The 17,303-nt window shown below is 41.3% G+C and overlaps 1 protein-coding gene across 1 annotated transcript in view; it reads left to right on the forward strand.

The window, feature by feature from the left end:
• LOC117452496 (metal transporter CNNM4) overlaps positions 1-15,895 on the forward strand; it is a 59,610-nt gene extending 43,715 nt beyond the window's left edge. The window contains 3 exon segments of the mRNA XM_034091176.2: positions 9,273-9,369; positions 14,177-14,355; positions 15,556-15,895. Of these exon segments, the coding sequence (XP_033947067.1) occupies positions 9,273-9,369; positions 14,177-14,355; positions 15,556-15,816 (537 nt within the window). The 3' untranslated portion in view covers positions 15,817-15,895.
• Positions 15,896-17,303: the final 1,408 nt, after the last annotated feature.

Here is a 17,303-nt window from a genome sequence, read left to right on the forward strand (position 1 = left end):
GGCATTTGATGTGGTACGTGCACATTTAATGCAGGTTCCTCAAGTAGGATTATTATAAATGTCTACAGATTAAGTGTTTTGATGGGTACAGTAAAAAAAGGCTTAATTTTCAATGACAAGCTGAACATTCAATGTTTGCTCCATTATTTTATTTCTTTTAGTCCTGCTGACCATGAAGAGATAAACATGTGTATGACAGTGCTAAGGTGCAAGAAGGGTAAAAGGCAGTTGTACTGATGTTGTGTTAAAATAAGGTAAATAGCTAATAGTGTAATGTTGGTCCTCGCTACTTTTTCATCACATTTTTGTGAATAAAAACTCTTCGGAATGTTCTAAATTGACTTTACAACCAAAAGTCCCCCAAGGAGTGTGTGAATCTTATTTGATAAACTATACATATGCAACTTTTGATTGTTTCTAGCTAACCTCCAAGAGCACCACCGGCTTTTGTGAAGGCAGGTATATTGTGAGGCACACAGCTGTATAAAAGGAGCCCTGTTGTCCTCATTTTCAGGCTCATACTCATGTGACATGTCTCCATGCTTTAATGTTCAAAAAGCTCTTTCTCACACTGCCTGTGCTGCAGCACCTCTTTTCACCCTCTCTCTGAAACCAGAGCCCAGTCTGCTCTGATTGGTTAGCTGGTCGGATCTGTTGTGATTGGTCAACCGCTAGAGATTTCCCTCCTCTTAGCCTATCACATACAATGTGTTTGAGTACTAGCTAATAGTAGCGCGAGTGTTACATAGTGACATCACTAGAAGTAAACCAAGAAGTCCTATGGAGGCGTTTCAGACGGGGTGGATTGTTTGGGAGAGAAACTCCCTCTGGAGGAAACTTTGGGATTTAGAAAATCATTTATTTGACATGAACAAAAACCTGTACAACACACTAAAGTATAATAGATATGACGTGTGGGGGTAAAATAAACTTGAATACATATCTTCTGTGACTTTAGAGGAAGCTGCATGAAGTTTCGTCTTGCCTTGAGTGATGTCACTTGAGTCAGCTCGACTTCGGTTTCTATGGTGAAGAAGGTGTGGGCTTAGAAAGGGAGAAGGCGTACAAGACCTCTGCATCCCGCTCTGTATCTCTGCTACTAGCAAATGTTGCATTGTGGGTAATGAAGGTTGGCAGGCTTTGACCAGAGACAGTATTGCAATCAATAAATCTTTGCTCCCCCCCCGCGCAACAATTTCTAAACTTCTTCTATAGAAAAAAACTAAAAATGTCCATAACGCCAAACCATAAATGCTCCACTGTGATAAATACAGTGACTGCTTGTGTTCAAGGAAGATTGATTATTGTTTTCCATTATGTGTGTATCTTTGGGAGTCTTATGTGAACCTTGAGACCTCAGATACAACATTACTCAGTGTCCTTGTTCCACTCCTTTTATAGTATGAGTACAATTTGCATGTATGTTTACTTGTGTGTGTGTGTTTCCCTGGTAGTGATCCTCCCTGTCTGCAGACAGGCTGTTTGTTTAGGAGCAGCATGATTCATGCTTCTATAAAGATGCTCCGTTACTCTCACAGAGTCTCCTCAGGAAGAGTCAGACCACTGGTAGGTTCACAGGCCTCCTTCAGAGTCTGGAATTGTATGGAAAATTTCGTCATTCAAGAATTTGAAAAATGTTTTGTTAAGATGGAGTCTGGATGACAGACAGGAATGATGTTCAATATATTTATAGAGTTAGCTCTGGCGTAGACGCAGGAAAAGCCTTGGGTTCTATTAAACTTGTTGTTGCCTTGTGCTTTGTTGGTGTGATGCTATACTGAATAAATACACTCGGAAGATACAATTACACTTTTGTAAGTTAACCATTTCCTGGTAGAATTCAGGTTCAACAACTGCCCACCTGCTTTTTCTTTTGTTATCTTTTGATGATGTGCAGGTCTCATGAATGATTTATTAAATGTTACTGCTATCATTCAACGTTCAATTATCCATGATAAAATGTTGATCCTGTGTCCAGTTGAAATCTACTTTACCAAATGTTTCTACATTCATAAAAAGAAACCCGAGAAAGAAGCTGAGCATGATAATGATCATTATGATGGTTCTGTATGCGGTCACTCTTCAGACATTTATGTTTTAGTTCCAGGATAATGATGTAACAACATATTTGTGAGCAACTCTTCCTGTTGTGGACCAGAGCTGGAAACATGTCAGCCCTGGGGGAATAAGAAATATTCTTTGACTTAAGGTGTGTGTGTGTGTGTGTGTGTGTGTGTGTGTGTGTGTGTGTGTGTGTGTGTGTGTGTGTGTGTGTGTGTGTGTGTGTGTGTGTGTGTGTGTGTGTGTGTGTGTGTGTGTGTGTGTGTGTGTGTGGTGTGTGTGTGTGTGTGTGTGTGTGTGTGTGTGTGTGTGTGTGTGTGTGTGTGTGTGTGTGTGTGTGTGTGTGTGTGTGTGTGTGTGTGTGTGTGTGTGTGTGTGTGTGTGTGTGTGTGTGTGTGTGTGTGTGTCACTTTAAACTAACTGTTCAGTTTGACACCAACCATTAACAGCCGTTAATTGGTTATGCCAAACACACAGTCACCAATCGCTAAACGCTGAGGTTGGTTGTCACACACACACACACACACACACACACACACACACACACACTAATTCAAAGGGTGTGTTTGTGGTTTCAGGCTGGGCACCCTACGGGTTTGTTATAAGTTATTAACAAACCAGTGACTGTATTTTCTCCTAAGACCTCTGCAGGGACTCTTCACACACACACACACACACACACACACACACACACACACACACACACACACACACACACACACACACACACACACACACACACACACACACACACACACACACACACACACACACACACACACACACACACACACACACACACACACATTTTAGAGAGCAACATTGTAGAGAGCAACATTGTATCCTTGCTGCTGTGCACCAGGGCCAAACCTAAGAAACATGTGATTACATTTGTCATAAACAGGAATTAAGTATGAATTCATTCCTCCTATAACATTTAAATATACCGACCTCAAGGCCTCATGTGCATATTTTCATGACTGAACCTTTCCCCCCTTCTAATCACTGAAATAGAAAACTCCTCCGACTGCTCCAGCGAGTACACATGATCACCAGGGTCCGTGTTTTGAAACAACATACATCAGTGTGTCTGTTTGACGGATAGATACTTCAGTGGGTCACCAAGTTCACCCACACGTTGTTTTGTGAGTCATAATGTGCAGACTTGAACTTTGGCCAACGCCCACCTACAGTGCAGGTCCCTGCAAGCAAAAACACACAACCAGAAACACACACTCCTGTTGAACTTTAAGCCGAGTTAGAAATGAGTAAGGGACCGTGCTTTACTGTAATGTTGTCAAAGCACCATGTTTTCTGAGGTTTATTACAACCCTCAGTTCATCTTCATAGAAATGTCCTGCTTGTCTGCATACGAGATGTTTTATAGTAGTAATAGTAGTGCTGGGTTTAGCTCAATGAAAGGTTGCTTTCTCAGGCACAAATGTCCAAATGTTGTATTTCAGTAAGAGAAGAAAACATTTACAAAAAGGACCCACATATAGGATTATCATTTTTTTATATAACATTAATAATAAAAATAGATAAATATTTATAACAAATATAAATATACAAAAACCTAGGAGCAGTATAATATGACAACATCCTGTGAGAAATAAGATATCTGAAGTATTGGGAACTAAAGTGGAGAGCTGTGCATTCAAGTAAGTTAAAGTTTGTCAAATAATTACATAGAAATATATCTTCTGTATAACTTTGTTTTGCACCAGCTAATGTAAATATTCTACATGGCTTGTGCTTTTTCTATATACACTTCTTTAAAATTCAGCCTGACATATTTACTATCTTTGGAAACCTTGTTATCTTTACAAGAATTTAGGAGGTTTATGGATTTAAAGAAAATAAATGTGTGACTGCACGGCACAAGTTTGTAGGGACGGTCCTACCGGCGCGTTTCGAAATGTCTTTAACATTTACCTTTAGCTATCAGCCTCATCGTGACAGTGTCGATGTGAAGAATTGTTAACAGTCTCATGACTGTTATCTTATTTTGATTTCAATTTGACCGAACTCTGATTGGTGCTCAAAGTACATGACGTGACCGTTTATTCTAACTTAGCCTCACCTATTTTAAACCAGTTAAAAACACAAAATATAATGTGAAATCATTAAAAGAAATCCAACATTTAGACAAATATTTATTTGTTCGTGTAAGACCCAACAGTGCTCATACTAGGTTAAATTTACGAAGAAGAATTAAACAGTAAATGCACTATATGATTTGCTTTTATAAATACATTATTTGACGAGAACTTTAGTTTCTACTTTTTTAATGCTCATAATAATTGTGTGTAGTAGATTTTGCTTCAGAAGTAATGACAAAATTGCATTTCTATTGTTCAGCAAGTGTTTATCTGATCCACACCTTGAACCACCTGCAAGCACATGTGTGTTCCTTATTTCCATGATCACATACTAAAGCCTGACCTTTGTCACATATATGGCGCGTTTCCACTGCAGCGGGTAGCTGGCTTTAAGCGTGCCGAGCCGTGCGGGGCCCGTTTTTGGTTGCGTTTCCACTTGGCCTAGTACCGGCTAGCGGGTCCTAATTCACAGTTTTTCTGGCCCCATAAAATGGTGGTTCTAGGGCCAGGAACAACCAGGCTGAGTCGGGCTGAGTATGCTAAACTAGAGACAGAATCGCTGGCAAGGGGGCTACAACTACAACAAGATGAACGTATTTGACCGTGATTTAATTGTAATACACGTTTCTAAATGATGCCGAAGTAACAACATACTGATACCGGTTAGTAAAAACCATGAATTAATGCTTTGACAAGTCTGCAGACAGACGGCAGGCGAAAAACCCTTTTAAAATGCGTGTTTTCTAAATGGAGCTTGGCTAAGCTAACGTTATATATGCTCCGACCGTCCACACTCACAACAACGGCCTACAGACATAAAGCAGCGACTGTATTCGCCATGACACAGGCAGTCTGTGGTTTGTACTTGTTTAACTTTTGTCTAGTTTCTGAACAGATATGAGGAGCTGTGAGCTCTGAGTGCTAAGAGCTAACGGCGGTGTTGTTTTTCTGGGGCTCTCATTGAAGATGACGTCACGGCTCCGCCTACACTGCGTTACTATAGTAACTACCCCAGACAGTTCTTAAACTGTAATGGAAGCGCAGCATTAAAGTGAGCCGGGCCTAACCAAACCGAGCGAGGCCGAGCGAGGCATGCAGTGGAAACGCGCCAATAGAGCCTTTAGTGGGTTAGTAACTTTCTCTGACAAAGTTTACCCTAGATTTTATTGCAGATGTTGTAGGCTGAGACGGCAGTAGCTGTGAAGTAAGATTCACATGCCTGCATATCAGAAATAAGGACTAATGATAACAGCCTGTGGCTAGAGTTGACTGAGTGTCAGTTGTGGACCCACCCAGTGCCCGTTTCATAAATAATAGCCCGATGTTGGTGCAGTATATTGTTCCTAGTGCTGGCAAGCTGTACTGTCAGAGTAGATCTGGGAGAACGGGTCTGACCAGAGCGCCAGCAGGCTCTACACCTCTCTCTCCTGTCCTCCGCCTCCCCTGTTTCTATTCTTTCTCTCCCGCCTCCCCCGTGCCTCCCTTTTTAATTTAAACACCAACCACGCAGCAGCAAAGACGGCTGCGAATCGCCTTTTTACATTGTGTATGTGCATGTGTTACAGGCTAAGTATTTTACCCTGACCGTGGCTCACACACACAATGTCGACCATATGTTGATTAGCATCTATCCAAATCTGCGCATATATGTTGAGAAAGCTGACCACAGAGCTCAGGAGGTTGAACCTCTGCATTAAGTGTTAAAAGAAGAAGTCACACAGCTGTGAACAGTCCATACTGTGGGGGTCAATGTGGGATTATGAAAGAAACGGGCCAAGTTAGTAGATAGACAACATTTACATGGCATCCTACGTTTTTAAATTATAAAGCTAAAGGAGGTTTGCAGTGCATGGCTGCTCCCCTCTCAGCAGCAATGTGTCCTTGAGCAAGGCATGTGACCTCTGATTTCTCAGCGGCCTGTGGAGGCACTGAGCAGGTACGAAACTGTGTGTAACTGGATGAATATGGACCAGTGCGTTGTGGCAAAGGCTTTCATGCCCAGTGAATTATCCCTTTCAAAATAAAGATAAACTAGAAGAGCAGAACTCCACCATGGCCAAATGCATCACGCAATGTGAACGGAAGAGGAACATAGTTTGTATTTTGGCCCTATCATTTGGATCTGCTCCAAAATATAATGTGCTTTTCCTTGGCATATGCTACACCCTTCCTTCAGGTGTCATGCAAATGGAGGTCAAAATAAGTATCTCCGATAGAATTGACAGCTTGTTGGAGAGCCCTCAAAAAAGAAAATGTGTTTATGTTTACCTCTGCCAAAGGGGAGGTTAAGTTCTCGGCTCAAATGATTTGCTTGTCAGCAGATGTTATGCTACAAACAACTGGCCAAATTCCCAATGATACTTGGTGGAGCATGGGCTAAGGAAGGACCCATTCCATGCTGGAACGATTCCGGGGCTCATATACACATGTTGCCACTTTCTTTAACGTTAAGAAAGGGCATTTCTGCTGCATTCATGGGGAGTCACAATCACTCACCCGATGGCCCCTCTGAAATCAGAACAACATTACGTGTTGAATGAATTCTGAGCAATTATTTACAGTCAAATCTTCTGTGTAGCATCCATGTTGTTTTAACAATTATGGCTCAAAGCTCAAACTAACTGACGTTGGAGGAGGACCAACTCGGGGGAGGTGACCATGGGAGGAGCATGTGAATGCACCACTGGCTTTGGTGGAGATCTGCCCTCTGTGTTCCAGTCTGTTCTTACTTTTATTCTTCAGAAGATTCACGGAAAACAAAGGATCCCTGAAAGCAGGGGCCTGAAAGAGAACAACCATGTGTGTTAAACGTGAGAGAACACTAGGCAGAGTATGTAAACCCAGCCCTGAAGGTATGACAATATACATGTTTACCGAGGCACACATGATGAGACACTACACGTGCTAACTTTAGCAAACATGCTTTTGTTCCACCTTCTCAAAAGAGAGAATTGACTTGATTTCTCTATTTTATAGCAACATGGATACGGATAGGTGTATTTGCAGATTTTATATCATTTTATAGCCCAAGAAAAATCCCAAAATCGAATGAAAATGGCATGTTGCACCCTGATAGAGTGTAAGTAAGAAAGTAATACTATCAGTAAGCATTCAAATGTAAGATGAAAGGTCTTTAGATGATGTTCTTTCTTTGTTGGGATGTTGGAGGGATATCAAGAAAACACAATTCGTTGTTACTAGAGAAAACAAACACGTGCTTGAGCTGCAGGGAGATGTTGTTTGTGAGCTTAATTCAGCCTACTTTGTTACTTCAGTGACAGATCCCCCCCCCCCCCCTTCCTCTGTCATATCCAGGCAAGGTTTCTAAATTAGCACACTCCCTAAAATAGCACAAGGTGATGGTTGTATCAGATCGTTTATGTTTGGAAATCTGACGGTCATACCAGTTTATTTGCGTATAGCAGGACAAGTGTAGAAAAAACATACACAGTACATGATCTCCTCTTGTTGCGCAACGTAACGTTGTGCTCTTCATACTTTCACATTTATCCTTCTGACTTTACCACATTACTAAGTGTTCTGTTTCTGCTTGTTCCAACACTTGAGGTTTTATGGGTGACATATTAACCCAAAACGTGATAGATGTTATGCTTTAATGCTCCAAAATGTCTTTATTGTTCTCATACTGCCTGTGCTGCAGCACCTCTTTTCACCCTCTGTCTGAAACCAGAGCCCAGTCTGCTCTGATTGGTTAGCCGTGGCCAACCGCTTAGAGATGTTCAACCCCTTGACCTATCACGTACAATGTTTTGGAGCGCTAGCCAATAGAAGGGCGAGTGTCATATAGTGATGTCATTATGTTACAGAAGTAGACAAAGGAGTCCAATAGAGGCGAGGGTGTGGGAGGGAACCTTGTGATTTTAACCTTTGCAGACCATGTAGATGCACAAAAACCAAAAGCATACTAAGACCCCTTTAAAATCTTGAATGTAAGATGATGTTGTTTTAAGCATGATTGACTTTTAAAATAGAGTGTATACTCCACAAACACAATTCTGCAGAGGAATAACTTACTGACTTACTTTAAGAAGTTACTCAAATTAAATGATAACTCGTCGCTGTAAGATACGAGCTCCGTGCATGTTTCTTGTTGTTCTTTGCTGCCACCTGTCCTGCTTTCATCTGCCCGGCCCCTCTGTTTGGGGAGGATGGCGCGATGGATGGAGGGAAGGAGGAATGACGGCAGGATTAACTGTGCTGTGTTGCTGCAGTTCACACATTCCAGCAGGCCGACTCACAGAACCAACACAGAGGCCTCCTTAACCCCCTTCTGTCCTCTCCCTCATCTCCCCGTCTGACTCTCATCGCTGCATCCCTCTGGTCTACCCACTCTCCTCTTTTGCACCACCGCTCGATTTGCAGTGCCATCTCTTTTGAAATGTGTAAAGTTTGTAATAGTGAATAATCGAGTTCAAAATAAACATGTTTCATCCCACAAGTGATGCAGAGCCTCTCCAGAGAACCATCACTGATGAACACTCCTCCTTGTTTTGACCATAGGCTGTTAACTGTATATGTGAAGGTTTTGACCTGTGATTGTACCGCCCTCTAGAGGACAAACGGTGTCATTTCATACACACTGGAAGTCAGGCTTCCAATGCAGTCTTTCTTGAATATGAATTAGTAATCAAGGTATTTTAGAGCTAAAAGTCAATGAGTTGATCCACAGAAAGTTAATAAAGATTTCTTGTGAAAATGAGCAAACATTGGCTGGTTGTAGATTCTCAAATGTGAGGATTTGATGCTCAGTTACTATCTTTTATCTTTAGGTTTTACATTTTAGTTTTGTTGACATTTTGACAGGTATTTTTCTATTTTGTTGTTGTTGTATTAACTGAGAATATATCATTCATCTTCAAATTAAGTGAAAATTCAAGTCATTGGTTGTAACCCTAGTTCTGGACCCTCAAGATTCACTAAAAGTGGACTTGTTTTTGGGTGTCACATTATGCTTCAGTGGCCTTACATCTTCAGAAAGAATAACACTCTTGGGGAATCTGGTTGAAAAGAAACAATTGTAATGTTAATATCAAGCACAACACATATACAATCAGTAACAATGCCCTTGTTTGTTGCTCTTTTCTTCAGGGGCGAGTGGAGGTGGAGGCCGGCAACGAGAACATGAAGTTTGAGACCGGACCTTTCTCCTTCTACGGAGTCATGGCGCTCAATGCTCTCACACTGGGTGAGTCTTAAAACTCCTCCTTCTCCTGTCCTGCAAAAAATGGCTTAATGAAATGTAATTGCACTGTTAATGAATCTAAAAGGGTTACATTTGAATGTTCAGTGTATTGTTTCAGGTGTAAATACATGTACTGGCCCCTGGTGGCAAGATATTGGACCAACATTTTCATAAGAATAGTATTCATTTTAAAACAGCAGCACATTTTCGAGAGAATGAGAGAAATAAAAAGAAATGCAGAACAAAGCAACTAACTTTAAGTCACTTGAAGTTTGAAATGACGGCAGATTTCATTCAATGTCTGTTGTCTTGCTTGTGGAAATCTTTTTAGTGTATGATATTGAAACCAAAGATTTTTTTTTTTAAGAACATTAAAGGTTTCGATTTGAGTTCACTGAGGGGTTCATGAGAATTTAGATAATGTTCCTGACGATCTTTGAACTCTCTCTCCATCCCACTCCTCTCTCTCCATCCCACTCCTCTCTCAAACACACACCTCAGTTTTGTGCTTGTCGTCCCTAGTCCCATCTCTTTCTTATTCTTTTTTCCCTTCTATTCTATTTATTTTATTCTGTGTGGCGTTTCATCGTGGACGACAACCTCTTACCTGTCGGGTGACTCATTAGGCCCTAAAGAAATAAAGATAGTACCTGGTCAGATTTCAGATATTTACTTTGAATTTGAACAAAACTTAAATTGTTGAACAACTGTTTTGTTTTAAAAACCCTTGGTGGTTTTTGTAGAATAAAAAATGTGGTTTGGTAGAAAAACCTTGATCATCATTTGTCCAAACGATATCCGAATGAACCAAGTAAATACACATTATTGTTTCTGTAGGTGGAGCAAAAGATTAGACATGGGCTCCTCCGATCTGATCTGATTATGGAAAAACAAAAGGAATGATACATCGGGGCTCACCATGTGTGACTTAAACCAGAGGCCACAAGTTTTTCCTTTCTTGTATGTATGAAGCATAACTCTTCATTTGACTTCCTTCATTCATTCACCCGTTTCCTCAGCCTCCTGAGCGTCAGTGTACATCTTAACCTGATGTGTGATGTTGCAGTTGGTTGTGCATGTCCTCGTCTGTCTCCCTGTCTCCCACTGTCTCAATCACTCTCCCTTCATCCCCCCCTCCTCCCTCTGTCCTGTGGTTCTCCTCCTCCTCCTCCTCCTCCTCCTCCTCCTCCTCCTCCTCCTCCTCCTCCTCCCTTCTCTCCTCTCAGTGGCTGCACCTCGTCTTCGCCACCTCACCATTAAGAGGTTTTCTCTGTTCTCTTGGTTGCCAGGTAAACTCCGGCATGTCTGGGTCCTTTAACACTGAGGGCAGGCGGGGACCTGGGGGAGGGGGGGTTGGTGGGGCTTCTGTGGGTGGGCAGACTTATAGTTCTTGATATCACCTGTCAAAGGGTAAATACATGCCTCATCACAGAGGGCAGACATAGCTTCTGTGCTGTTTATAGGGCGAAACATAGATTTGGTGTTGCGGTGATGCATTCCATCTTATGACTTTTGCAATTTAGTCCAAAGGTGCAGACATTTTCAAAGGTTTCAACCCTAGACACATCTGTGTAGCGACCCTTAAGGGAAATACAACAGCTCGTTTATGGCTAATAGACTCCTTCTTCAACCAATCTGAATCTCATTTACACCTGGCTTTACTGAGCCAACAGTTTATTTGCATGAATTTGGAAGATCATGTGAGTAGGAAGCAGGGAGGAAGTGCTAAATCCATTTATTCTGTAACAACACGTGTAGGTTGAGGCCAAGTTACTGTACATGCACTGATTTAAATGTCCTTTGACTGCTCGGACTCTAGTAGAAGGCAGAGTAACAATGGTTTACTTTATGGTTTCTCCCTTTGAAAAAAAATCGATTTAATTACTAATAAAAACACAAAAAATCACTCATCAAAGTATTGTGGTCCAGTAAATAACAACGGACTGCAGTGTAGAAATGTCCAACCCATAATGTTGCCATTACATGCTTTGTCCAACAGAGGGCGCTGACAAGTTTGATAAAGTTGGAGCTTAAACAATTTGTCCATTAAAGGTGGTAAGTTTGAGAAACCGGCTCGAGATCGCTAGAATTTGAAAATACACAACCGGAGAAAATCTGCCACTTCCTTACAGAGCCCCTCCTCCAACACACGAACGCGCACATGACCAATGAGGGCACGAGATAAGTTTGTGCCCCGATGGAAGGCTGACAGGCAGGTAGGCAGTATTACGGCTTCTACAGATGAAATTTTTTTATGGATTTTTTGTCAAAGCACTTAAGATATTCATTGCTATCGGGATGTTAAGAGCATTCCATGGAATATAACAAAAAGTGTATCTCGAGCCGGTTTCTCAAACTTACCTACCCCACCTTTAAGTCTCTTTTTAACAGATATATATAATTGTCTTTGTTTTAAGCCTCTGAAATGCATTGTTATACAACCAAAACAACAGCACCGTTGGTAAGTTTCAGATGGTTTTGTCCTCTGCTTGTTTTACAGCAGTATTTTAGTCCAAGATTAGTGTAACTGTATAAACTAAGAACTTGAAGCTATTGATAGTGGTTATTGTTGTTTGTTTGTATGTCCTGAAGATCCAGTCGGTAGCCTACCTTATCTTTAAGTTTCAACACAGAAAAGTATACATATTTTTGAAAAATCTGCATTAGTATTTTGTATACAGTCACTCCACTAAGCACATTCCTGAGAGTTCTTATACTTAATCAGCATTTCAAAATAAAAGCTTTTTGATATTGTAATAGTGCAGGGCCTGTAGCTGTATCCACCTTCACTCGGAAATCCTCAAGGTCAGAAAAGGGTGGCGAAAAAATAACGGATACTAAGATATATTGTGCCGAGTAATGTTAAAGAAGCAGAAATAGGGACATCAAGAAAGTAAAAAAACTGCACTTGAAGTAGACAGCATAATGCACTCTTAATTAATAATGAAAATACAAATATGCAATCTCATTTATCATAAGTTTACATGACATAAAAAGGGGACTTTTTCTCCGTCAAACAAGTGCTAATCGTAGCTTCAAACGCTACTTTGGGTGCTTTGGCAAGGAAAGGAGAAAGAAAGGAAAGTTTCCAACTGGATCTTAAAGGATTCTGCCTTGAAAATCAACATGATAAATATTGTCTCAGGACTAATTGAATTCTAACTACTAACTAGAACAGTAGCTGTAGATAACCAGTATTAACTAGCTAGCTTAATTCATTGAACCTAATGCCGTTGACGTGTCCAGGTAAAACAGTTTCCTATGACTCACTGAGGCCCCCTGCTGGAAGACTCACAGCTAACGGTAATAATTCACAGCAGCTGTTAAAGCATGAGTGTGAAGTGTGTGTGAGACTTTTGGTCGTCTTGTACGGATAAACCAAGCATGCCAAAATAAAGGCAAACTGTCTGCTGGGTGACACACATGAATGTCAGTCACCGTGGTTTCAGCATGTCAGAGAAGAAGTGGAAAATAACTAGCTAACTGTCATTCTATGTCATTCTATTATCAATAAACGGTCATTACTGATTACTTAGAAGTCTTCTGGGAAAGCCTTAACCTGCTGAAAGCACTACCATCTGTTTGGAATCCAAATAGAAATCTACTATTTTAACAGTATTTAACCCACAAAATGGAGAATTGTGATATTAAAATAAAAACTTGGAATTCATTTAGATGTACAGTGGGGCAAATGAATCCATGGTCAAGTTAAATGTTACCTTTTCAATAATCTACATGAACATACATGTTGGTAATACAGGAGAGTTATACATGTTGCAGGGCGAAACTGTGGGTAGTAAAAGTTTAAAAGTATTACATTGTATCTTGTACATGTTGTGACTTGACATTCTTGTCCTAACCTGAATTAAGTGAATCTACTTTTGATGGATTACAGTGTTTAATGCATTTAATTTCCCCCTCTGTCAATAAACCATGTAAGTTTGCATCCTGCGCTGCCCAATATTCAATTAAGATACTTTCCAATAACCGTGTGAGTCAATGACAGGTTTGGTTGGTGTAAGATATATGATTATAAACATAGACTGAGTAATTGCTTGGTATGTTATTGGAAAATGTGTGTGTGTCACTGCCTTTGCACGAGAGAAGCACCAGTTTGCTGTTGTGATAGTGAAACAAAGGGTATGTCTATTACAGATGGTCATGAGTTTGTCTGAAATAACTGAACATGAACCTTTCTTTTTTCCCCTTCCATCTCTTTTGCTCTCACACAATTAATTTCATACATGCATTTATTATACCTTGTTTGTCTCTAATGATGTATCCATACCATTAATATGAACCTGCCTTAAAGCCTGGACTGCCTCTTGTTCTCTCTAGGTCTTTCTTTGAGTTGCATCATGGAGCCATTAATTCATGAATGGCTTTGATGCACTAAAGCCAACACCACAGCTTTCTGTAGTGATAAACATCGTCTCCTGTTTAATGTATCTACACGGAAAAAATTGAAACGTTGACTTTAATTAAATGTTTTCTGTCAACAAATGTAACATAACTGTATTAGGTTAGTTGAACGCAATAATAGCAGGTTGAACCGAGTTGTTTTTATTTCAACTTCACATTATTGCTTTCATCTAACCTAATACAGTTATGTGAAAGCTGTTGACATAATACATTTCATTTCAAGTCAATGTTTGAGTTTTTCAGTGTGTGCAAGGCGGCCGTAACGGACCTTTATCGCTCAATCCGGATTATTTGAAGACCTCGATAACCTTTCTTTCTGTGTGTGTGTGTGTGTGTGTGTGTGTGTGTGTGTGTGTGTGTGTGTGTGTGTGTGTGTGTGTGTTTGCAGAGTTCCGTTCTCCGTCCCACATCAGCGGGTTGAACCGCACATCCTCTCTGAGCGGAGCGGACCGCACGGAGTCGCTCTCCATCAGCGGCAGCAACAGCCAGCTCAACAGCAGCCTCCCATCGCAGCAGTACACGCCCGACTTCTACGTCCGAGCGCTCACAGACCTGCAGTTTGTCAAGGTTGGTCATTTTACCACCTAATAGAGTATTTGTAAATTGGATAAAGTAAAGGTACGAAAACATCCTCCATTTTATAGAGTGAGTTTTTATACCACAATCATAGAAAATCCTAGTGCGGAAAATGTTCTGTTCTCGCACCAGCGGTCTGTCTTGGCCGTTTTAGCAACTGCCCTGGTAAAGTCGGTACTTACCCACAGCAAATTCATGGCCAATCGGCATGTACAGTGCTAATTGTATTCTCAGTCATCCTAAATGGTGTTAAAGCAACCAGATATATGTTAAAAAATTCTTTTAAAAAAGTGCTAAAGAGGCCTAAATAAACTAATTTGTATAACTAAATATAGACAATTTTAAAATAAATGCCTAAATATCTATTGACCTGCAAAACACCGAATCAGTTATTGCTTGCTTGTGTGAACTGTGTTAGAATATGGAGTGTACTTTACTGGCATACATTGTTATGGCAATGTTCATATCATCTTTAAAGGACAACAATTTGGAACATCTGCTTTCTTCTTCTTGTACCCAAGTGTTGGATATAAAGATCATATCTGTCCCTGAAGTATAAAGCTGTATGACATAGGACTGGTATTGATCTTATCCTACTAATTTCATTCCATATCACTTAGCTGATGCTTTTATCAACAGCGACTTACAATAAGTGCATTCAACCATGAAGAAACAAACTTTAAAAAGCAAGAATCCTGAAATTACATTAGCTGTCAATAAGCCAAAACCATTAGCTAGCAAAAAAGCAAATCATCTGTTTCTCCCCAAATTTCAAACTATTCCTTTGAATCAGAGTTCACAGCATTCTGATCGAGGAGCGCCAACTTAGCAAGCAATTTAAAGCATATGATTGAGGCCAGGAAGTAGTTGGAGTTGATAGTTTTTTCCTAAAACTTCCTTTTCAATACAGGCTTTATTTCCGTTCCATCTCACTATGGCAATACATTGCCAATTCACGGAAATTGCTAACAGCAATAAACTAACAGCACTATCATTGATGACAGAATATTTCCTGTAGTGTAACCAGAAGCTTTCTACATGTTTTCATCTGAACTGACGCTTGTTCGTTGGAAGCAGTTCGATGCAATAGCCAAGTAGTAAGTAAGCTATTGAAATGTCATTGGACCAGGGGCCACACACAAATGTTTCTACACCACTCTTCAGTTCTGACCCCCCCCCTCTCTACTTCAGATCACACGGTCCCAGTACCAGAACGGCCTGATGACGTCCCGTCTGGACAGCACCCCCCAGTCCCCGGAGAGCGGCCACGAGTCCATTCGGATGGATCAGACCACCCCCCCCGCCACGGCCAACACCACCATCACGGACCTGGGAGGGGACTCCCCCCCGACAGAGAACGGGCCGGACGAGACCACGCTCCTCCTTCTCAACGAGCAGAACTCACCGCACACAGCCAACCACCACAGCCCCCCACCCCCTCTACGCCCCTAGTTTGCACGCATGCACTACTCAATCGTGTGTGTGTGTGTGTGTGTGTGTGTGTGTGTGTGTGTGTGTGTGTGTGTGTGTGTGTGTGTGTGTGTGTGTGTGTGTGTGTGTGTGTGTGTGTGTGTGTGTGTGTGTGTGTGTGTGTGTGTGTGTGTGTGTGTGTGTGTGTGTGTGTGTGTGTGTGTGTGTGTGTGTGTGTGTGTGTGTGTGTGTGTGTGTGTGTGTGTGTGTGTGTGTGTGTGTGTGTGTGTCAAACATCTGAAGGACCTGCTAAATCCAAAAGCCCCTCCCTCTTTTGGCCCTTCATTCAGCAGCATCGCCGATCTGTGTGTGTTTTTAAACGTGTGTGTGTCTTGCTTCCCATTCACTGTCCCTAATCAGAGACTCAGGGAGACTCCACCCTCCTCCTCACCCTTCCCCTTGCCGACTTACATGTGTAGCATCCTGCATCCCCCTCCTCAGCATCCGTACAGCTAGAAGACAAAGACGACCCGAGCATGTCAGCGCAGTTCAAAGTAATATATGTTCCGTAGACATTTAGAGTGAGATATTTATTGACAAACAACGTGCGAGACGGACACACAAGACTGTTTTTTGTGGGGGAGGGTCTTTGGGTGTATTTCTATATAATTCTTTTTTTCTTCTTCTTGTGTCCTCGGTAGAAGCAGGAAGTAGCTGAGAGCCTTTATATGCCAGAGTTGTTAAGAGATTTAGCAGCGTATTGTGATTAAGACAATCAATATGATTATTTTGAATGTGTTGAATTGAATGTGTAGGGTACGTTAACTGTGCCCCCCCCCTCGCCCCTCCCTCGCTTGCAAACAGCCTCTCTGTGCATTGTTTGTTTTAGTCTTTAGATTCACCGAAGATTTCAATAAGGTATAAGGTGGTAGATGTTTGAGAGCACTTTGAGACTTTATAAGAGTGTGTGTGTGTGTGTGTGTGTGTGTGTGTGTGTGTGTGTGTGTGTGTGTGTGTGTGTGTGTGTGTGTGTGTGTGTGTGTGTGTGTGTGTGTGTGTGTGTGTGTGTGTGTGTGTGTGTGTGTGTGTGTGTGTGTGTGTGTGTGTGTGTGTGTGTGTGTGTGTGTGTGTGTGTGTGTGTGTGTGTGTGTGTGTGTGTGTGTGTGTGTGTGTGTGTGTGTGTCACCAGACTTGGTGGGAACTGAAACCAAAAGAGGGAAGCGTGATCACATTCTGACTAGAAAATACTTTACAAAATCTGAGACTTTATTTATTGAGTTCAATGTGTGTGTACATATATTATTGTCAATAATGGGGGGACGAGAAATTGGATTTAAATGTTTGCCTCAATGTGAGATTTTACATGGTGAATATTTCTTCAGTGGTTATGTATGGGTTTCCCTTTTTTGTAAATCAGATCTGGGGAAGGGTGGTCACGCTGAACAGCAGACCTTAACATTTATTGATGTTTGTATTTCTGTAGGTAAACACACCACTCAGCCTCGACATCACCCACATTTGTTCAGAAG

This window comes from Pseudochaenichthys georgianus, chromosome 9, assembly GCF_902827115.2.
Source record: "Pseudochaenichthys georgianus chromosome 9, fPseGeo1.2, whole genome shotgun sequence".
Classification (NCBI taxonomy): Eukaryota; Metazoa; Chordata; class Actinopteri; order Perciformes; family Channichthyidae; genus Pseudochaenichthys; species Pseudochaenichthys georgianus.